Source organism: Chelmon rostratus, chromosome 15 (assembly GCF_017976325.1).
Source record: "Chelmon rostratus isolate fCheRos1 chromosome 15, fCheRos1.pri, whole genome shotgun sequence".
Lineage (NCBI taxonomy): Eukaryota > Metazoa > Chordata > Actinopteri > Chaetodontiformes > Chaetodontidae > Chelmon > Chelmon rostratus.
In genome coordinates this window covers 3,355,286-3,378,037 of record NC_055672.1, presented here as the reverse complement: position 1 = coordinate 3,378,037, position 22,752 = coordinate 3,355,286, and the positions used below count along the sequence as shown (strand labels likewise).

At 45.3% G+C, this 22,752-nt stretch overlaps 1 protein-coding gene across 7 annotated transcripts in view; it reads left to right on the top strand.

Annotated features, from left to right (window-relative positions):
• fgfr3 (fibroblast growth factor receptor 3) overlaps window positions 1-22,463 on the top strand; it is a 71,923-nt gene extending 49,460 nt beyond the window's left edge. For 3 of the 7 annotated variants that reach the window (XM_041954326.1, XM_041954324.1, XM_041954320.1), the window contains exons 6-18: window positions 452-575; window positions 728-918; window positions 6,437-6,581; window positions 7,161-7,336; window positions 10,242-10,390; window positions 10,732-10,853; window positions 10,977-11,087; window positions 11,175-11,365; window positions 11,930-12,052; window positions 12,687-12,757; window positions 15,650-15,787; window positions 16,051-16,156; window positions 16,829-22,463. In XM_041954326.1, coding sequence (XP_041810260.1) covers window positions 452-575; window positions 728-918; window positions 6,437-6,581; window positions 7,161-7,336; window positions 10,242-10,390; window positions 10,732-10,853; window positions 10,977-11,087; window positions 11,175-11,365; window positions 11,930-12,052; window positions 12,687-12,757; window positions 15,650-15,787; window positions 16,051-16,156; window positions 16,829-16,993 — 1,812 coding nt within the window. In that variant the 3' untranslated portion in view covers window positions 16,994-22,463. Of the gene's footprint in view, window positions 1-451; window positions 576-727; window positions 919-4,833; window positions 4,979-6,436; window positions 6,582-7,160; window positions 7,337-10,241; window positions 10,391-10,731; window positions 10,854-10,976; window positions 11,088-11,174; window positions 11,366-11,929; window positions 12,053-12,686; window positions 12,758-15,649; window positions 15,788-16,050; window positions 16,157-16,828 lie in introns of all 7 variants that reach the window. The other 4 variants (XM_041954325.1, XM_041954321.1, XM_041954323.1 and 1 more) reach the window with 3 other exon arrangements.
• Window positions 22,464-22,752: the final 289 nt, after the last annotated feature.

Here is a 22,752-nt window from a genome sequence, read left to right as displayed (position 1 = left end):
GATCCTGTTCTCAGTCTCAGCCAGTATACAATGAATGAAAGGAGGTTAAAGCTGCATTTTGAATGTTTGTTCAGAGGGGTTCGCTCCTCAGTAAACACACGGCACGCTCCTGTTTACCAGCCTGTGATGTTTAAACCCAGAAGGTTTCGAAGGCGGGAGTGAGGGAAGAGTTCTGACGCCGGAGACGATGGTTTTCTCCGGACAGAGCGCCCATTGAGGAGTTTGTTTTTGATTTGTTGGACAGTTTTTTATCCGTGAATCTTCACACCTGGTTTCCAAATGTTCATGCATCTTTCAAAATGTTTGTTTCTTGTAAAGGATGACGTATAAAGTCCTGAGAAACAAACATAAACTTGACTTGATTCTGTAAAGACGTCTGTCAGGCGTGAAAATACGGCACCAGACTCCCCCCTGACTGTCCTCTCCTCCTCCGCCTCTTTCCTCCCTGCAGCTGAGACACCAGCAGTGGAGCCTGGTGATGGAGAGCGCCGTGCCGTCCGACCGGGGGAACTACACCTGCGTGGTGCAGAACAAGTACGGCGCCATCACCCACACCTACCAGCTGGATGTTCTCGGTAAACATTTACTTTCACTTCTGCTTCAGTGTAAACAACGAACGCATTAACAAAACCCACGAGTTTTTGGAGACCGCCTCGCATCCACGTTTCCTGCAGCTCATCTTTCCCGTGCATGATTTGCGCTAACGGCTCGACGCTTTCTCCCGCAGAGCGTTCCCCTCACAGGCCCATCCTCCAGGCGGGCCTGCCAGCCAATCAGACGGTGGTGGTGGGCAGCGACGTGGAGTTCCACTGTAAGGTTTACAGCGACGCCCAGCCGCACATTCAGTGGCTGAAGCACATCGAGGTCAACGGCAGCCGCTACGGCCCCGACGGCATTCCCTACGTCAACATCCTGAAGGTGGGTCTGCAGCCCGCCGCTCTAATGAGCCTCACCTGCGGTAGACTTCAGCCTGAGACAATCTCACTCATAATTAATCCCCCCTAAATGTCTTGTTTAATGAGTTTTTACAGTAGGTGGGTCCGCAGCGCCCGCGGGCTCTTTTCGCTGCAGCGTATAATTGACGAGCCCGTTCCTCCAGCGCTACAGCTTCATTAAAGAAAAGCCTCACCTGCACTTTCCTACACGCTGCAGCGAATAGAAATGCCACTCAGTAACCAAACAATGTCGCTGCGAATCACAGTTCGGGTTTCTGCTCTCATGTGTGACACCTGCACTGCTGCAGTTTGGACTTCAGGAGATGAGGCGTGTTTGCTCTTAATTCTGGTGGAAGGTGGATAAATTAAGCGTCCACCGTAGTTCATGTTAAGGATTTTACCCATTGATTGCCGTAGCACGACCTCAGCAATAGATTCACGTGCATGTATGATATACACCTGAAGTAGTCGTGTATTTATTTATTGACTGATAATGAGACAGGTAATAATAATAATTGAGGTTATGAATCTCTCGCCAGCCTAAAATGATTCGTATTGTTATTATAATGTCTATAAACTGATAATAGCTACAAACAACCAATGACCTTTAACCAAAAGCTCGAGTGGCCAATCAAACAGCTGATAACTGATCAGGCTGTATCTAATCAGGAGATCTTAGAAGTGCATGCACTGACGTACAGGAAAGTATTTATTGATTATCTGCCTTAATGTAGGTCATATTTTTACCTTGTTGCAAAAACAGATTTATTTAGCAATTAAAAATTAGATTATTGCCAAAGTAATCATGTTTATATCGTTTGATTCACTATGGGACAGACGTTTTCCTTACTGGATCATAAACTCTGTTATTGCTGAGCTGTTTTCTCCCCCATGAAGGAGAAAACAGCAGCTGATCTGAGGGCGCAGCGCCGCCCTGATCTGCACAGTTTCCCCTGAACTTTGCTTATTGAATTTTCAAACAAACAATAGTCGGCAACAAACATCTTGAGTGTCTCTCATCGATGAGACAAAGGGCAGATAAAAGAAAGAAAACACCAGAGGACGAAAGGAAAACTGAAATATATGAGACAGCAGCACACTGACAAAAGCATGAATCCACCTTAAAGGTCATATTTTAAGGCTGCAGCTGCTACACTGATAGTGAAATCAATGATGCATCTCGTCGCTGATTGGCGGTCTGTGTACCTGGAAGAGCATCCGTGTGGTTCAGACATCTTACAGCTCTTTAAAAAGCTTTTGTCAATCGCAAGCACTCCCCCGCTGAAATAAAGGTTAAATAAACGCGGTCGGGGAAGGCGTCAGATGGTCGTAGGACTCCTTAAAGAGCAACACTGGAGGTGTCATCGCCTCCCCAGACAGCGCTGGTGTTAAAGAATAGAGGAGAAAGCATTCCTCACCGAACAGGACAACACCCTGAACCCGCTATGAGGCCTGTTTTTTTTTTATTTGGACTGAAGAGAGGAAGACTCCCATTGAAAAAACCAAGAAGGCCTTTTGCTTTCTTCTCTGGCCTCTCCCTCTTCTTTTTTCTGCCTCTAGAGAGAGCGAGGGAATAAAACAAACATCTGGTTTGGACTAAGTTAACTGCCGTGGTGGCGGCAACGCAGGGAGAGAGACGGGCTCTGTTAACCGCCGCTGCCGTCAGATGTGCTGCGTCGCGTGGTTTGAGGAGGAGGAGGAGGAGAGAGGAAAGAGGGGAAGAGGCACCCAAAAAAGCCATGGAAAAAATGAGTGGAGGAACATGAGGAAGGGCAAAGTCAGCAGGGAGAGAGAGAGAGAGAGAGAGAGAATGTGTGACAGAGCGGAGGGTAAAGATGGAGGGCGAGAGACTGAGAGAATGAGTTGGAGGAGGGGTGAGAGAGGCAGGAGGGCGAAGAAAGAAAAGAACGAGAGGTTGAGTTGACAGGAAGCTCTGAAACGTCGCTGCACTTTATTTACCCGTGAGTTGAAAAATAACAACGTCAAGGTGGACGAGGGTCCTGCTGCTGCAACCTGCTGCATCAGTGATGGATTATTTTGCAGCTGAAGCCTTAATTAATGACCTTCGCGAGGGTCGCTCATCGCCGTCGAAGAACAGAAATAGAAAATATTTAGACTGTGAACAGTTGGCATGAAAGTTAGAATTAAGGGGAAGCTAATGGGCTGATGATTGTTGTGGTTTTTTTTGGATTTGTTCTGCTTTAGCAAAGAAAAATCCCATAAATATGGACATAATATAATAATAATATAGATAGAAGAACACTTCGCAGCCTTGAGGAACAGTTTGAATCTCTTTTAGTCACGTTCTTGACAAGAGTTAGATGAGATTACTGACTCCAGTGTCTGCGCAGTAAATATGAAGCTAAGGCTGGTTAGCTTAGCTTAGCATAAAGGCTGGAAACAGGGGGAACAGCCAGCCTGGCTCGGCCTAATGGTAATAAAACACCTTCCATCACCTCTCAAGCTCGCTAATTAAATGCTGAACTGTTCCGAGCTGTTTAAAATTGCCTCATTCGAAGTATTTCATGATTTATTAAACCGCCTGAAACAGCCATTAAGCTTTATTTTCTTCGTGCACGAGAAGTGATAATTAAATGACAAATTTATTAGTGTTCCAAGAACAAGATGTGCATGTAATATCTCTCTGTTTGTTTAACCTTCGCGTCAACGCTGCAGCGTTTGATTCAAGAAGCGCTTCAGACATGTCTCCAGATCCGACTTTTTACGGACAAGCGAGTCAAAACGTGAGCTTGAAGAGGGGAGGTGTGCATCTGAAAGGAGATCTGGAGGGAGAGGCAGAGAGAGGAGGAGGAGGAGGTGGGGACACGGTAAGAGAAGAAGGAGCAGGATGGGGAGATGAAGGAGGGAGGAGGAGGAGGAGGAAGACAGGCCAAAAGAAAGAGAGAGAGAGGGGGGGGCGAGCCTGTCAGCCCAGACCGCGGCTCCACGCTCTATTTTCGACTACCACATAATTGAAACAGTATTTACTGAGATGTGTGTGTGCTTCTCTCTCCGGCCCCACCACAGTTCATTCACACTCTCTGTGACATCTCATGTGTGGCATATACTGTAGGAGTTAAATACAGCTGTGGGTGGGAGGAGGGGGTCACGCAGGATTTTCTTTTTTTTTTTTTTGAGAAATGCCTGAATCGCTCTTTTGATGGCTGGAAAACGAGTTAACGATGAGCGACTCGCCCCGGCGTGGGGAGGGAGGGGGAGGCGTCTGGAGCCGAGCCCTGGATGTTCATTAAGCAGCCATAAAACATGATATGTTTTCTCCTTTATGTGCTTTGCCCGTTTAATTATTCATCGCCAGTTTCTCTGCCGGAGAGCGGAGAACGTGTGTGTTTATGCGCACACACTTTGGGGAGATTGACACACTGTGATGCCTTTAATCTACCAATAGACAGCCTGTGTTACTGTGCACTGTACGATGTGTGTGTGTGTGTGTTTGTGTGATCTTACAGGTTTGACGCTGTAATGCTTTTAATCTCACAGACAGCCTCACTGTGCTTGTGTGTGTGTGTGTGTGTGTGTGTGTGAAGGCTTCCATGTAAATTAACATGTAAGTAAGTTGCAAGAAAAAGTTCAGCATTTGTATTACACCACCTCCTTGACCAATAAAAATTAAGCGAAAATCACATTTTTTTTGCTTATTTCAAGCAAACGAAAGCACATTTCTCAAATGTTTTCACCTAAATTTGCAGCAACAACATGCATTAAATGCTGACTAGCTGTACACATGATCTCCCTTTCGGAAAGAGGTCGAATAAAAGCATGAAAGTAGGAAAGTACGTCGCCTGCTTGCAGTGTGTTTGCGTGTGCGTGTTCTGTCCGTGTGTTCTTGCAGGAATTCGCTGTAAAGGCCTCACTGTGCCTCTCAATTTTCCCTCTGCAGAGTGTTGTCAGTAAACAAACTGAGGCCCACTGTAAGTTGACACTGTCCAACGTGACAGAGAAAGACGCCGGGAAGTACTGGTGTCGCGCCTCAAACTTTGTTGGCAAGTCGGAAAACGCTTTCTGGCTTAAGGTACTCAAAGCAGGTAAATCCTGAGCTCCGAGCAACAGCCGCCTTCTCCACATCTGATCCTCTGCTGCGTCTCCTCCTCTCTGCGGGGCTCCTCTTGGTTGTGGGTTTGATTGGCTCACTGGCTCGCTAATAGGACACACACACACACACACACACACACACACACACATAGTTTAAATGCTCACATTCTGTTAGCTAGTAGCTATCATCCATTTTAGCGGCCAGTGCCACTTTGTCTTCCTTCCCGATCAATAACAAACACAATATCACACCTTTAATTACTGCAATAACTTCAAAAGCCTTGCCCTCCCGCTCCCACAAACCACCTTTACACACACACACACACACACACACACGCAGCAGTATTGATTTCCCCTTGAGTGCATTCTCCAGCTGTATTAATGTGCTTTTATATGAAATCATGCAGCAGGACTCTGATTCATGACTGGGTCTGGATGTCACTGTTCATTATTGAGGCCTGGGGAACCAGAGTCCTCCACCCCACATGCTGCCAAGCCACATCAGACAGTGGGTTTGAGACGGACTCCCCCACCGGTCATCACACCAGCCATTAGTCAAAGGGGGAAAGCCACGACTGCAGTGATTATTCTTTTTTGAGTAATTTCAAGGTTTATACTTTTATATGTAACCATGAATCTTCATTTGGAGTCTGTCAGAGATAAAAGATCTTCATAAACCATGCATTTATTTTTAAGAAGTGAGGGACCCAGAATACATCCCTGAGGCACCCCTAGAAGGGAAAAAAAACAACAATAACTATCAACATTTCACAACAACATGCTGAACTGCACGTTCGAAGACGTCTGAAAAGAAAGAAAATTTGTCTTCGGTCCGCAATCGATGTCGATGCCGCCTGCGGTGGAGGGATCTGCTTTGCTTTGGCGTCAGGTGAACTTTCTGCTGGTTTGATTTAAACTCCTGTTGTAGCTGCAACTGAGAGAAAACAGCACTGCAAAAAACTCTTATCAAGTCATTTATTGGTCAAATCTGACAAGGCAGTCAGAGCGTTTCAGCCTGGTTTTAATACGGCTCCACAGAGTTGATCACGTTATCATCAGTATCTGGAAAGACGGCAATAAAGCAGATTGACGTACGAGAGAAAGAAACAGAAAACTTGATCGGAAACTGGTTAAAATATCCTTACTTGTTATAAGCCTTTTAGGGCGTACCTACAGGTGAAACTACGTGATAAGAGGAGATTTTTTGCAGTGCGAAACATCTCTGGGTCGTGGATTTAGATTGAACCAGCAAACTGCTGCTTGGGTGTTTTCAGGTTTTGGTGGCGGCGCCGTCAGCAGGGGAAAGCAGCACTGCTGACTCCTTCAGATCCTCGCTCCTGTCCTTTCCCTCAGGGTGCATTCGGTGTTTCCTCTAAGAAGCTTTGGGCTCACAATATCTCTCTCTCTTTCCTCCCTCCTCCATCTTCTTCTCCCCCTCTCATCCTCCACAGACGGCTGGTATTAACACTACAGATAAGGAGCTAGAGGTTCTCTTCTTGACCAATGTGTCTTTTGAGGATGCGGGCGAGTACACTTGCCTGGCAGGGAACTCTATCGGCTATGCTTACCACTCTGCCTGGCTGACGGTGCTTCCAGGTATATTCCTCTTCTCTCTGTGGGTCTTTGTCATCCATTTCTTCACCTCAGATGTTACGAACTGTGCTTTTCTTTTGACAGTTTCATGTTTTGCTCTGTAGCACAACCTTCGACGTCCATTTTCAGACCTAATTATTGCAGATTGTCACTTGTTAGCGCGCTTTAAGAGCGCTGCGGCTGTGTCATCGCCCCTTTAATTGGATGAAGCCAACGTGCGATCCAGCCTCCACTGTAAGACGCTTTTTAATCAGAGCAGATCGTCTGTTTAAATGTCTCAAGGCTACGAGGCAATTTAAAGACATTTCTGTGTTCGGTGTTCAACACAATAATTACCTCCCTGGGGAGAAGAATATCACAGGTGCAATTACCTGCTGCAGGATAAAACTACGTTCTGAACTGTTTGTCTTGATTTATAGATGTTATTACATAGAAAACTTCTTCCTAGAATCTGTTTGAGTGCTACTGAGCAAAGCAACGTTGTTTAATTATTAAAAAAATTATACTTTTGGTGAGTTTGTATAAAAATTATTTCGTGCATTGTGACTGACGCCCCACGCTTGTGACCTCCTCCTCCCAAAGCAGTGAGCCCGGAGAAGGAGGACTACTACGCCGACATCCTCATCTACGTGACGGGCTGCGTGCTCTTCATCCTCGCCGTGGTCATCGTCGTGCTTTGCCGCATGAGGATGACCACGCAGAAGACGCTGCCCACGCCGCCCGTGCAAAAGCTGTCGAAGTTCCCCCTCAAGAGACAGGTAACAGAAAGTAGATACAAGATTCGTATAAACACTTTTCCCTCTTTTTCGCTCTCCCTGTCTGTTTAGCTTAGCTGTTAGCATACGTACCTCGTACATAGCTTTCATCCAGCGTGATGTGGTTGAAATTATGTAGCAGCGGGGCCTTTTTTCCCACTAAATTGTGTTGAAAAAAACTGACATTTCAGCAAACTCAGTTGGCTTCATCAGGAGTCCTTGAATTCCTGGAAAACTTTTTAATTTCCAGGGTGTAGTCCAGACACAGAAAGTTGGGATCCCATAAATTAGCTTTAAAACATCAAGTCATATCAGGAACTTGTGTAACATGATCATTGCATCAGAAGCTGTTTTCAGCAGTTTAGGAAGGAGCCACGTTATTAACTCAAGGAAGCACCGTGAATTAGTAATGGAGAGTCATGGAAAAACAGTGTCGTTCGTCTGTATCAGGGCCACAATGAGAAACCTGCACAAGGGTTTGTGTGTGCAATATCTGTCTTTTCAACTCCTATAACCTTCATTGAGGAGTTGCACGCAGGATAGGACTCCCGCCAGCTCACATTATAAATAAATAGAGACGGTTATTGTGCACGTCTCCGTCCTGCTGTTCTGATGACGCTGTGCAGACGCTGGAAGGCATCACACTGGTGACATGTGTTCACATTTATCTTGGAGCAGATTCAGCTCGGGGATATTTATGCCCTCCTGCGACTGTCAGTGTTAGTTTTAGATTTCACTCCCTGTGTAACGCACACTCGCCCCTCAACTGTTTGGAGAGAAACATAAAGTGGAGCAGCTGCATCGCCTCCGCCTGCAGTCTGCAGAACCCCTCGCCTCATTGTGTCCTGTTCAGGACGAGCTTCAGCCGAGTCCGAGTCCGAGTTCGAACAGAATGCAGACCGGGACAGGACGAGTCTCAAGGATCAGAGGAAAAGTTTGACACAAATAAGAGCTGGGGCCAGGGGATAGTTAGCTTAGCATAAAGACTGGAAACAGGTGGAAACAGCTAGCCGTGCTCTGGCAAACAGCAACTCCAAAGCTCAATAATTCACCCAGATCTGAGGATTCTGTATCTAAAGCTATGTTTGTCAGATAGAGGAAAGTTTAACTTGAGTGATACTTTGAGTGGTGGGAACGATGTTTTTAGGAAAGCACTGGCTTTGAAAGACTGTTCGCGGGGTTGCGCTCTCTAGACCGGCAGGGAAAAGAGGTTGAGTCAACATCCATCAGTGGCTCGGGCACGACAAGAAGGGGAAAGGCTTTCTGAAGACCAGGCCAGAGTACCTCTCCTTTTGCAGGCTTTCCCTCTCCACACTAATTAGTTTGCCCTCACCCTCGTCTTCGCCTCTATTCACGGCTTTACTCTCCTCAAAAGACTCCCGTTTGAGCTCCCGAGCTTCTGTTTCTTTTCTTATTACTTCTCCGTCCTCTACAATCCCCAGAAACCTCAGACTGGCTCACATGCCGTCGGTTTCTTGTCACGTGATCCAGAACGGTCGTGCATCTTGTGATTGCATTGAATGTGTGAAACGCAGATGAGTTCATGATTATCCATCCCGCTCCGCTCTGCTGGACCCTGCAGGACGACCGCTGCGCGGTTGTTCTGCGCGAGCTCCAGCTTTCCAGCTTCGTAATTGCAGGGTTGCGCTCCTCAAAATGCAAAAAGATGCTTTTTTAGAAAAGAAAGCTATTACGCGAAAGTCATAATTCAGGTCTTGGAAAACAAACGTGTGACTTTTTAAAAGCGACGTCAGGATGTAGCTGGAACGGCTGGAAAGCAATGTATGTTTTTAATTAGTCCTTGTTACATAAAGGCTTTTTGTAAGGCCGTTTCAGGTATGAAGCTCATCTTTTTGAGAGATGCTCTAATTGCAGCCTCTGAATCTTTTCTTTTCTGCTACCTTCATATAAATGCTCTTATAAGGTAATGCAGGCAAAGATCTTATTGCATTTTTCTGTAATCTTTGCTTAGTTTTTGTAAAGCTAATCTCCTGCTTCTCTCCTTTCTTTTTCATAACTCTGAGTAAATCTCCCATAAACCTCTGGCATGTTCTATCAGATATTACTTTTCATGCCTCTGAAATTGTGGTCGGGGCTGTTTTTTTTTAAGCTCCACAGCCTTTTTCTCATTTTCCCTCAGTCAAGACGTTGGGGAGGGAAGTCTGGTAAGTGGACATGTTTGTTTCAGGACCCCACCTGGAGGGTCTGAGCTGGCAGACTGTGACACAAACAGATTCATCATAAGCGGGGCCGGAGCCATCAGCTCGCCCCGGCAGTCAGATGAATGGCGGGAGGTCGTCGGGCCCGCCGGCTCGGCGGCGGGAACGCCGGTCTGGGAATGGAGCTCGCTGATGGATAGAGACGTCCATCCCGCCTCGGCACGCGCTCGCCCACCTCTGCATCCTCCTCCATTCGTCTTTGTTAGCGCCTGCTTCCTCCTGTGCGCTGCCACAGGCCGGCTGTTTGTAAAAGTCACCGCCGGCGTCAGAAGTCAGGCTGTTTTTCAGAGAAACTCAGTTGGTCCGGAGACGTGTGATAGTTTGCAGTCAAAAGAATTTCTGTCTTCATAAATTCTTCAATCATTCCTTCACTCATTTGTGCATCAAGGTGTGCAAACCCGTGTTAATCAGAGTCTGTTTTAAACGACTTTAAAGCTTTAACATTTTCAGCATCTGACAAATAATTGTTTTAATTACGTTCACAGTTTCAGCTGCTGGGTTATTAGACTCGACATTTAAAATCAATGAGTCTTAAACATTTAAACAGGTGAAAAAATCATCCAATGAGATGAAGAGACGTTTTCAGTGGGGTCAAAGGTCAGGTTTCTCTCTTCCCTCTGTCTCCCTGTTTAAACTCACATCATCTCAACGTTTTCAGAGACTATAACAGTTGTGTTTTTGCACCCAAGCAGGTGTCCTTGGATTCCAACTCCTCCATGAACTCCAACACGCCATTGGTCCGGATCGCCCGCCTGTCATCCAGCGACGGGCCAATGCTCGCCAACGTCTCCGAGCTGGAGCTGCCCTCAGACCCCAAATGGGAGTTTCCTCGAACACGGTGAGAAACTGAACAATAGCTGCACGGGTCTACGCTCGACACTGCCGTTTAAATGCCTGTCAGAAAGAAAACACGGCGCTCTGCGGCTTTTTTCACGCCGCCAAGCAACATATTTCAGAATTGACAGATGCCGTGCTGTCGTCCTTGTACCGTTGTGTGCTGTGAAAACATGTGAGCCGTCAGTACATCAAGGTCACCGTGACGCCCTCCTCCTCCTCCTCCTCGTGCTTATTTTACTTGGCAGCCACATCGGCCTGGTTCAAAACTGCAGAGAGAAATTAAAAACCTAAACGCTGCTTGTGGTGAGAATCCGAGCTCTGACTGTTTTGCTTTTGTTTCAGGCTCACTCTGGGTAAACCTCTGGGCGAGGGCTGCTTCGGTCAGGTGGTGATGGCCGAGGCCGTCGGCATCGATAAGGAGAAGCCCAACAAGCCGCTCACCGTAGCTGTCAAAATGTTAAAAGGTTAGTTCGTTAGTGATTGTTGTTGCCCTCCAGGGATTAAAGCGCGCCTCTGTGATTACCTGCAGGAAATCAGCACCACAGTATTATTCATCACGTGTTCTGATCTGCCTTCATTCTCTTCAGACGACGCCACAGATAAAGATTTGTCAGACCTGGTGTCGGAGATGGAGATGATGAAGATGATCGGGAAACACAAAAACATCATCAACCTGCTCGGAGCGTGCACACAGGACGGTGAGGCCCTGGGGCTTCGCGGAGGGGGCGGTTAGCACAATAATTAACCATGTCCTGGAAGTGACTCTGTGCTCTGTGTTGTTGCAGGTCCTCTGTACGTCCTGGTGGAATACGCCTCTAAAGGCAACCTGAGGGAGTACCTGCGGGCGCGGCGGCCGCCGGGCATGGACTACTCCTTCGACACCTGTAAAATCCCCGACGAGCAGCTCACCTTCAAAGACCTGGTGTCCTGCGCCTACCAGGTCGCCCGAGGCATGGAGTACCTCGCCTCGCAGAAGGTAAGCCGCCGTGACGCCGTGTCACTGAAACGCAGATACTGTGCAGTTTGATTGAGCTGAGCGTCTACGAGTGGGCGCAGGCACACTTGGGGGGAATTCAGATGCCTTCAGCTTCATCCTGAAGGAAATAAAAAGACGAGGACAGTCTTCCAACATGCGGATGCTGTAGCCAGCACCTTTCTCAACTTTCTAAGAAAATAGGCAAATTGAAAAGGTTTTTGGGGGCCTGTGAGACGAGGCCTGTCCATGCTGTAATTAGACCTGCATTTCCTTTAATTTTTATTAAATCTTACAATCTCAGTGAAAGCAGAAATCAAGTCCAGGAAATGTCACAACTTGAGCTTTGCAGTGTTGAAGATATATTTATATGTATGTCAACACATTTAAATAAGAATGATCTCATTGGGATTCAGTTGAAATCAGTTTTAGGGGTTCTTCATGTTTTAGGGTTGGACTGAAGGTCAATATTCAGCTTGTAAGGACGAGTAATGAAGTCGAGCAGCAGTGAATGTGTGTGCGTGTTGCGTCGATATGTGTTTGATGTGTTTGTACCTCTTCCCTCAGTGCATCCACAGAGACTTGGCAGCCAGGAACGTCCTTGTGACGGAGGACAACGTTATGAAGATCGCCGACTTCGGTCTCGCCAGAGACGTGCACAATATAGACTACTACAAAAAGACCACGAACGTGAGTCTTACTCCGGCAGGAGTCTCTGTCAGAAAAATAATACTGGCCAAAGATTTAACCCAGAATTAAAGGAAAAGTAGTGTAGGAATGAAGATTTTGTCTTCCAGTGTCACTGTCAGGTCATTAAAGGAGACTGAGATCCAGTTAATGCTGTTCAAGATTTTCAGGATTTTTGCACTCAAGAACAATAAAATAAGAAAAGACTAAACATAGTATAAGTATAAGAATACTATTGCCAAAATAGTAATAAATAAGGTGTTTTGTACTAAACTCACACAGTAGAAAACAGTTGTAATATTGCACAAGATATTTGCACAGGTGTGAAGGATGTGAAAGAAACAAACTGTTTATTCATAGTGCAGCTCATTCAGAACAGTTCAGCAGAGACTGCGAACAGTGAAACGAGACGATGCTCATGCTCATATCAGGAGATCAATGTGATGAATTGCCCTCGAGTCTGTAGATGCTTTTGAAAGAGCTTCTTCTGTGGAGCTCATAGAGCACTTTGTACCGTGGCTGGGATTCTTCAGGTGATGCAGTTCGAGGTCACGGCTCTGCGGGTTTTTTTGCCGCCTGCTCTGTACAGAATGGTTCTGCTGACCGAAGCGCTTCTCTTGTGCCTCTGTTGTTTCAGGGTCGTCTGCCCGTGAAATGGATGGCTCCGGAGGCTCTGTTCGACCGGGTCTACACGCACCAGAGCGACGTGTGAGTTTGCACAAACCAGCCGTCACATGCCGCCGCCGCACTCATGTGGAGCCGCCGTACGCCGGAGGAATCCGGGTGTTGAAATATCGTGACCGAGCGCGTTAGCATCAAAAGCCCAGTTTGTGCGTGTGAATATGGAATCGTGGCGTTCCCTCTCCAAATATCTCCCGCTCGCCGTCATCTGCGCTCGCTTGATAATCCTGAGCTTCTTGTGAATCTGCGGCTTCGCATTCCTCGCCGCGTTTGTTCTTTAATCTCCCAACACGACATCAGAGAGAGGCAGAATCACAATGGAGCCCCAACATCTTTCTGTTTTATCAGCGTAAATCCGACCTGCCCCAGAACAGAAGGAGATAAGAGGGTCAGCGGATTCATCACACGGCGTTGCCCTCAGGGCGGCGGAGACAAACTCACCCTTTACGACCTCTGATTGCTCCCGTTGGCTGCGATCGGGAGACGAAAGGTGAGTTCAGGCGAAGAGGTCACAAAGTCAACCTGTGGGTAGCCGAACCCCTTGAAAGTGCTCCTCGCAGCCCCCCCCCGTCGGCTGCAGCCAGACGCTGTGTCCCCAGCACAGCCGTCCAAGCCAAACACGGGCCCCTGTCAACACTGGCTCGCCGTGTGATTACACTAGACTGGGAACGGGCCGAGAGGAGAATCAGCCTGCTCTGTTATTTCAGCAGGTCTGGATTACAGAGTCGATCCTCCCGCCAAACCTCCTCCTCCCGTTATACAGTAGTCGCTCTGCAGCCAGTTTACTCTCGCACACCCCGGGGGACTCTGACTTTTGACCCGTGATGGTTTTTCCCAAAATATGTTACACAGGAACAGACAGGGGACGACTCCAGCAAATTAAAACAAATCTGTCACACGCTCACAGCGGCGAGCGGCTGAATGTAAGGAAAGTTTCGCGTGCGGCGGCTCGCGCAGCAGAACTGGCAGCGCAGCTGATGCAGTTTTCCAAACGTTTACGGCTCTGAAGGCAGAGCTGGCAGTGAGAGCACTCAGCAGGATTTTTACGGGGTTGTTTCACACAGTTTTTGTGCAAACAGCGTGCAGGGTGTAAGGAATTTGCATCATCACATTGTGTTTCCAAGTGACAGTTTCTACCAATGACTTAAGACCTGAGTGCACTTTTTGAAATTCATGTATGGGGGTTATTTAGTGCCGATATAGACCTCTTATTTCTTAAGCCTTTTGAGTTTTTAACACTTCTGAATAAGACGCTGCCACCAATGATCAGCTCATTGATCACTGTCCAGTGGATCATGATGCTGGATGGGTTCAGGAAGCTCTGAAACCCGCCACCAATCACACGGGTTAGATTAGTTATGATGTTTAAATACCCTAAAAGTCAGGTTCGTCTTTATACAGATCAGTTTCTTCCCACGGTGGATTAATACAGCCACAGGTATTAAAGGATTGGCTTCCAATCAGCACCCAACCTTCCTATAAACTTACTTATACAGCTGACGTAAGATCATCATCGCATCATGTATAAAAACTGACGTGGTTGTAAAAATGTCTGCAGGCGGAGGCGGATCCTCAGAGGCCAACAGACTAGATGATGGTGTGAAATGAAAACTCTGTCAACATCTCCAGTTGTTCTCCAGCTGTTGGCACGGTCCTGCCCGATCAGCTCAGCAGACTTTTGATCAGATAGGATTGTATGTTTTGGTTTAAGCAGAGCTCCAAAAGAAAAGTGCAGAGTTTTTTAATCTTATATCAGCCTTCAAGAAACATCAACATCATGGTGGTGTTGGCCTCCGTGCTTCCACACTTAACCTGTTCGGTTTGGTGAAAACAAACCAAAACAAGCCATTAATGGAATTTGGGTTGGACCAGACTGGACCCCCCTTTAGAAGAGGTGGTCTTCATCATGACTTCGTGGCTTTGCATGATGGGATGCGTACAGCGCCGACCAGAACTCTTACAGCCGCAGGTGTTTACATCTTGATGGCCACCTAAATGGTCTGTGACGATGAATCCCTGATGATTTGTAGTGAATATAAGTTCGAGTTCAGCTTGTTCTGCTGGTCGTCCCTCACCATAGAGACCTGATCTGTTCATGTCCAGAACACAGTAATGACAATGAGTTCAGCAGAGTTCAGCTGTCTGGCCGGTTATTCTTAACTACAACTCCTAAAGCTGTCCTCAGTTCCTGTTCCTCCTTTTCTACCTCTGAATATAGAAGTTTCCTTTCACCACAGTCCTCCGTCTCCTTTCACTCGTTCACTGTTTGCGTGGACTCGCCGGCTCAGCCAGCAGCGGCTGTTTTCAGCCCTCTGGACCGGAGCATGGATGATTAGATTAAGCCTGCTGAGCGGCGCAGTGGGAGGAGGCCTCTGATTCTGATTCACTGGACGAACAGACAAACAATAGTAGCCTGAGTTAATAGAGCTCCATTATCTGATTACCTTCCCTCATTTGGCCATTTAGGAGTAATGCAGCAGTAAACTTGAGCCACGGGCTCAGAAAGAAAAGTGGCTTCTCCATCCATTCACGTGTTTTTAGGAAACAAATGTGCAAAGGATGAAGCCGAAGAAGTCGCAGTCTGCGTGATCACATATCTCCGTTCAGCTCTATTAACAAAGCTGAATCTGTCCTCCATTTCTTTCTGCTGGGGTTGAGTCTTCACTCGTCTCCTTTCTGGCTGGAGGGACGAGTTGTTGATTCCTACAGATATCGACCGACTGTCCCAGACAATGAGAATGTCAACTTGATTCTTAAATTGGTTGCAGTAAACATTATCGAAGATCAATATTTCCCCAACCGGAGTCATTGGTTTATCTGGGGAGCCTCTTTCTGAACGGCGACTGCTGCAGGCCATGAGCGCTGTTTGAGCTCTAATCTGTCTTCATTGTGTGTGTGTGTGTGTGTGTGTGTGTTCAGGTGGTCTTATGGGGTGTTGTTGTGGGAGATCTTCACTCTGGGAGGCTCGCCGTACCCAGGAATCCCAGTAGAGGAACTCTTTAAGCTGCTGAAGGAAGGACATCGGATGGACAAACCTGCCAACTGCACCCATGAACTGTAGGTGTCTGCGTGAATTATTGTTATTGTTATGTGATGACAGTTCAGTTTGCAGGTAAACCTGACCAGGGAAGGAAGTGATGTGCATGTTATCACCTGGTTTCGTTACAAAAGCGATTTATTATTATGAAGCATCACATCCTGCTGCAGATCAAGTAGATCCATTCGAATCACTGGAAACATCGAGGATCTGAGGATGTTTGTGAAAGTATGCTTCAATGGCTGAGATGCAGCGTGAGTAAACCTTGATGACGCTGTTTCAGGTACATGATCATGAGGGAGTGCTGGCACGCCGTGCCGTCGCAGAGACCGACCTTCAGACAGCTGGTGGAAGATCACGACCGGGTTTTATCGATGACCTCCACCGATGTAAGTCTCCCTGCACAGCTGCTGCTCGCTGATGACACAGAAACACCTGGAAGAGCACAGAACTCCACCTTCAGTTTCACCTTGGACCGCTGTGACTTTTCACAGAGCCCCACCCAACTAGAAAACACATTTCTGAGAACAAAGCATTTAAAGTCAGAGGGAAACAGCAGGTGGAGCGACGTGGTCTTCTGTAACGGGACGCATTTTACATACATTTCTGACATCCTCCTGTGACATCACTGTGCTAGCTACTACCAAAGCTAACAGTCAGCTGTGGTTTCATATGATGGGCTGAGTTAGCTCATCGGCTAACATCACATCTGATTCTGTCAATTCATGCTAACGCCACCAAGCTAAACATGAGTCATCAAAAACACTCTTTACACACATTTTACAGGAAGAGAAAAGAGGAAATTTTATATAAAATCATGTGTTTCTTTCATATATTTTGCATATAACAAGAGAACAAGTAACACAGGATCAGAACTTTGAAAACATGTTTTATTTTTACTGTGTTTGCACAACAAAAAATGTATTTTACATAAAAAAGAAACTAAAATACAATTATAAAGTCTTTTTTCTGTAGAAGTTAACCAACATATTAAAAATACAGTAAAACTATATAATTTGTCTGTGTCGCCCCCGTCTGACCTCTGACCTCCCCCCTGACAGGAGTACCTGGACCTGGCGGTGCCCTTCGAGCAGTACTCGCCCACCTGTCAGGACTCCAACAGCACCTGCTCCTCAGGAGACGACTCGGTTTTCGCCCACGACCCGCTGCCTGACGAGCCCTGTCTTCCCAAACAGCTCCCCAGTAACGGGGTGATCAGGACATAGAACCTGAGCTGGGGCCGGGAGGGGGTTGGACTTTAACCCCCTCTCGCAGTGTGTGACTATCAAACACCTCTCGGCGCTCCTCATGGAAATGAAAACTCTGCATGCAATACTTCCACAGTGCTTCAGCTCTTCGATTCGTCTTAAACTCTCGGTCGAAAACCCTCTTTGACTGACCCCCCCCCCCAAGAGACTCTTGAAACATTGAAGGATTATTTTTTTGCCGTTGAACCATGTTCGTGTTCTTCTTTTCAGAAATGAAATTATATTTTTGTACTCGGGCCAGTCTTTTGTTACGGACAATCGGTGGAGTGAAACCATTCCGTGCCTACTGGGATAAAAACCTCCTGAGACTGAAAAAAAGACAAAAAGGATATAAGAGGAGGGAACAAACGGCATTGGTCGGTGACTGGTTGGCGATCCAGTAGGCGAGGATCTCAGATTTTTGTCCTCTCGTCTGCACGGAGCCGGAGATCGTGATAAAAGGTTGCGATCGCAACGAAAATCCGTTGACAAGATACCAGCAAAGCCAGAATCTACTCGATGATGGGACTCGTTCTTCCGAACACTCAATAACTTGTCTCAGCTTCCGCAGAAGACGCTCACCAACAGAGAGGATTACATGAGCATTTAAGTGTGTTTTCTCATGAATTTGTACGCCATCGTCACGTTTAAGCATCCCGAAAAAAAACGGTTTTGTGATAATCATGGAACAAATTCCTCATCGGACGTGAGGCAAAGTTTCAGGGCCATTCAGTAATTAATACAGTAAGCTTCGGAGTTTTTTTTATGTATCTAGAAAATGATTTATTGTAAATATATAAATGCAAATATGTATCATATTGCTGTCCACAGCCATGTACCTAAACAACAAAAAAAGACGTTTTTTTAAAGTATTGTTTTAGGATGGAAGCATTGCAATCTAGAAGACACTGTCATGAAAGTGTAAATCATTTAATCATTTAAAGTGATACAGAAAAGGTTTATTTGAATAATTAACATGTATATTTGTAAAGATATTTATAGACTTAACATGTGGTTCTTAAGTACGAAAGGTCTAGTTTAGGATTTTAGTACTGTACGCAAAGATTTTTATTTCGATTTTTTTTTTTGTAACTTATTTTACAACAGAACTGCGACGTTATTTTTCACAACTGGCAGACTCCTCTGGTTTTTTGATCCATCTTTTCTTTTCTCGTTTACAGTTTTAGAAAATAAGAATGTATGACAGACGCGAAGATGATTTTTGAGGGCGAGTACGATTCGAGCACCAGAGGAGGACGTTTTCCACCGAGCTCAAATTCTGGTTTGAAAAAGTTGACGTTTGCAATGTCAAAGCAACGATTAACTCTTGCTGGGCAAGAAATAGCAGCGCTTCGAGAAATGTACCAGAGAGGCCTTTTAGTATAACTGAAGTACTTAAAGACATACTGAACATCAGCGACAACTAGCTGTGAATCATAAAAAGCCTTCAGAGACCCAAATCCTCCACATTCACTGTTTAGTCTGTAAAGTTCAGTAAAGTGAAGGAGGGATTGGTGGCCTGTTTGCTACCTGGTGCACTACATGTACAGAAATTCACTCTCCAACATTTTATTTGTGTAAAATATATCCAACGTAGTGCATCCAAAATCCCCACGATGGAACAAAAGATGTGCGTGGCATGAACGCTGCTGTACCGCAAATCCCACAATGCAATGCCTTTTACTCCTGATTTGCAAACTGCTCCTGTTAGCAAAGATGCTATACGATGATCTGAAAGAAAACTGAACAGTCAGCTAGTGAACAAGAGCAATGTCAGACTTTAGTGATGAACTGCAGTTCCCAGAATGCTTTTCAGCAGTTATGGGGGAACACGCTTGAGCTTTGTTGCAGAAAAATGTGAAAACACGCACGAGAGCTAGTGCTAGCATGAGATTTTGCGCCGCTTTCCCCAAGCGTGCTCTGCACTCAGCTGCAATGCATTTTGGGATTTTGAGTCCAGTAACAGTACATGCAGAAATCGCTCTCTGTTCCTCATTAACACTGGATTTCTTCACGTATGATAGTTGAACGTCAGTGGCTCTACTGTAGAAAGACGGTCTCAATCCTTGATTCTGATTCTTTATATACAAGAATAAATTAAATATACCAAATTACTCAATAAATTCAAAGAATGTCGCCATTATGTGGTGTGTCCGAACAGTGCTGAAGCATTTCTAGGTGGATTTTTTTTAAAGGTCTCTCTCTTAAGGCTTCAAACTCTAACAGAAAGGTCACAAGGCCAACGCTAACAAGCTGCATGCAGCGTCAAAGTGCCCTTGAGCAAGACGTTCAGCACCTGTGTGCACACTCACGTGTAAAACCATCAGCTTGAAGGCAAAAAATGAAAAGCTGTTATGTCCTTTTGTGCTTGAGTGTTACTAAAACTCCTGCCCAGACGCTTGAGGTTTTATCGCTGCTCTATAGTATTAATACTGAAATGAAGGCTTGCTGTGCGACAGATCGGCAGCAAAAAAGAAAAAGAATATATACAGTATATATATCAGTTTGTTAAACTACACTCTGAAGTCTGTGGTGGATCCTGCTTCAAGCTTAGTTTGCTAAAAAAAAAAATTTAAAAAGTGCCAAATTAGTCTTAAAAGTCTATTTCACCGAGTTCTCAGATCTCTGAACCAAATACTGCACTGTCGAATGTAGGCGGGCGGAGGTCACGCGTGCAGGGAAGGATCACGGGATCGCCAAAATGGATGTCTCCTCTTCCTTTTATGCAGTCATCTCTCCAGCTGACCCCAAAAAAAAGCGCAAGGGTTGAAATGTTTACAGAGTCCGGTTTTAGCAAAGTCACAAAAGGGAAAGCGGCGTTCAAGTGGCATCGAAGGGTTCAGACACATGATTCACTCGCTGCTAAATGGAAACGGTGGTAACACGTTACTGTGCGACGGCCTTATTCCAGTGTGTGAACTGAGTTTATCTAGAGAGCTGCATTTACCCAACAAGCCTGTGTCAGTACTTAAAGAAACCTCCCCAATATTTAAAGTACTTAAACGAGTGAAAATTAGTATTTAATTCTGTTGCTACACTGGCAGATTTTTGTGTTTTTGAGCACCAAACTATTTACTTTTCCATTGGTTTATGCACAAAAACAAGGTCTTTGTAAAGTGAAACGTTATACACAGTTGATGTTATTTCTGTTTTCAGTACAGTTTTGCAGTTTTGGCCCAAATAAAGTGCCTGGTAATAATTTAGCGAACAAAATGGAAATGATTTTGATCATGTTTTGAATGTATAATTGCAAAAAAAAACCCATGAAAATAAAAAGCAGTTCTCAGTAGAAGCAGGCTATGTACATATTAGCCAGATTTTTTTTTTTTTTTTTTCAAGTGAACAAGACGGACAAAAAGGCACTTGTGTAAAGGTTGGATGGATCTAATGAAACGGATGCTGTTTTGTTTTATTTATTCTTCCATGCTGGGTAAAAGCTTTCCCTATGGTGAGAGTATTTTTATTCATAGCTACCTGCTTTTCAGTGTTGTTTTTCATTAAAGAGCCAGAAGATGATGATGTAGAGTAGTCATTTTACCAGATACTGATGCCCCATCATGCCTTGCTCCTGGCTTAATTCATCCTTTGTTTTATTTGGATGTCCTCCCTGACCTTCTTCTGGATCCATGTTGAGCTTTTTAGTCTGATGCTGACTAACAGAGAGTCTCAGTCTCTCCGTTAGATCACTTTTAAAAAGAATGTGTTGTTTTTAACACGTGTCTTGTTTATGGTGACAAACGAGTAAAAATATGCCCCTGATCAGCACACTGGGCAGTAGTAGCACACATGAGGCAATTAAGGTACTTAAAAACCAATTTGCATGAAAGTAGTTCACAGTAGCAGTCAAATCTGAACACAGATGTAATACACATATATTTAAACATCCATGAATGCAGAACTTGCCTGAGAATCACCACATTTTTAAGTTTTCTTCAGTATCAAAGTAACACTGTGGCAGTTTTCTGTACATCCACGGGTGCACTGCAGACAAGAACTGTCAATAGCTAATTCAGCTTACTTTTAATTGTGCCAAAATGTAAAGAAATAATAATTAAATGCTTCTAGCTTCAAGAGCATCTCCTGTGGCAACTGTTGACTTGACATTTGAGCCGGCGTTGCTAAGAGACGCTCTGTCAGTTGCTGTGGTGAGCTCGCCCTGATAGCATTGTTTAACACACAGCTAGTGATCTGTCGCTGTGCAACATGAAAGATTTGTTGTTAAGTATGTTTTTCCACTCACAAAGTGGAAGCTAATTAGCCTAGCTTGCTAACATTAGCACTGAATCCCAGTCAAATTTACTAACATTAGAGATAAATGCATCAAATGTGACAGTTTTAATAATGCTTATGTTGAATTATGATGCAGCTCAACCGATATTAAAAAATATAAATCTTTGGAGAGATTTAGTGTCACATGACAGTCAGTTTCAGATGCTTTTTGTTTTTTTCAGGAGTAACACTGAATACTAATTTCGAACTTATTTGCATCAGCAGCTGTAAAGCAGAAGCATCAGTGCCAGCCTTGACAACCTGAAACAGATGTGTGTTGCTCAACAGACAGATGTTAAAAACAACAGATCTCTTTAAGGGCGAGCCGCTGAATGAATAAACACCACGGCCTCAGCAGGGAGGGACTCTCACTGTATGTACAGCCACACATCGGCCTTTAACCGCCTCTCGTCTCCACTCTGACTGACTTATTTATTGCCTTTTCCATTCAACACAAAGAAAATCCGGATTGAAGATGAAACCGGGAGGAGAGGGCGGTCACTCGGCCTCCTGCGGCGCCTGAGCTAAACGCCTTTCCTTCCAGAGGTTTAACACTACACGATCCACACGTTTCTGTTCATCAGATTTGATTTTCCAGGCCGGGAAGGGTTGTTTTCACACAGTTCTTCATCCCGCTTTCACTTCATCACGCAGTCCTGACCCGACAATGTTAGTCCATATTAATTTATAGTTTGAAAATACGCCGATGTACATGCGTAGAGTTTTATGTGTAGCTGTGTGAGCTGTTTTGTAAAAATCTTAGAGAGGAAACGATTTTCACACGCAGTTTATTTCCTTCCTGTTGTGTCATGTTTCATTTTTGCATTCCGCGTCAGCAGCGGCGAGACAAAAATCATGTTTGTCGTTTGTTTTTTCGGCCCCACATAATTTATTTTTCCTCCCTCTGTATTCATGTGTCTAACATAGAAAGGCGGAACTAACCATTGGGCATTATGTGATTTTATTTTGAATTCACAGCTTGTTTGTTGCATTGTACCTGTTTTGATCATGATGAATCCGCTGTAACATTCCACCACAACAACCCCTCTGGGCAAACATCTCCCACTGGGAAAAAACAACTATTTCACAACCCTCTCTCTCTCTCTCTCTCTCTCTCCCTCCGTCTTTCTCTCTGTGCCTGACAAACTATGCTGTCAAAAAAAGGTTTTCAATAAACATGTTATAATAGCGCTCGCTGTCACTGGTGTGTCTGTCGCTGAAAAACAAACAGGTCCTGTGGCACAAACAAGTCAAACAAGAACCCGAGCAGATTCGGTGATTCACGGTGAACGGATCAGAAGTTTGGATGTCTGTGTTAATGAAATGGAAGCGAAGGCGCACGTCAGTGAACTTGTTTGCGGAGCGTCTCGGTTTTTTTTGTCTGAACTCTTTGTTGGTTCAGTCTCAGATACGAGGGCTTGTTTTCCCTCGACACAAACTAACCGAGCTGTCGCTTCCACGGAGCACAA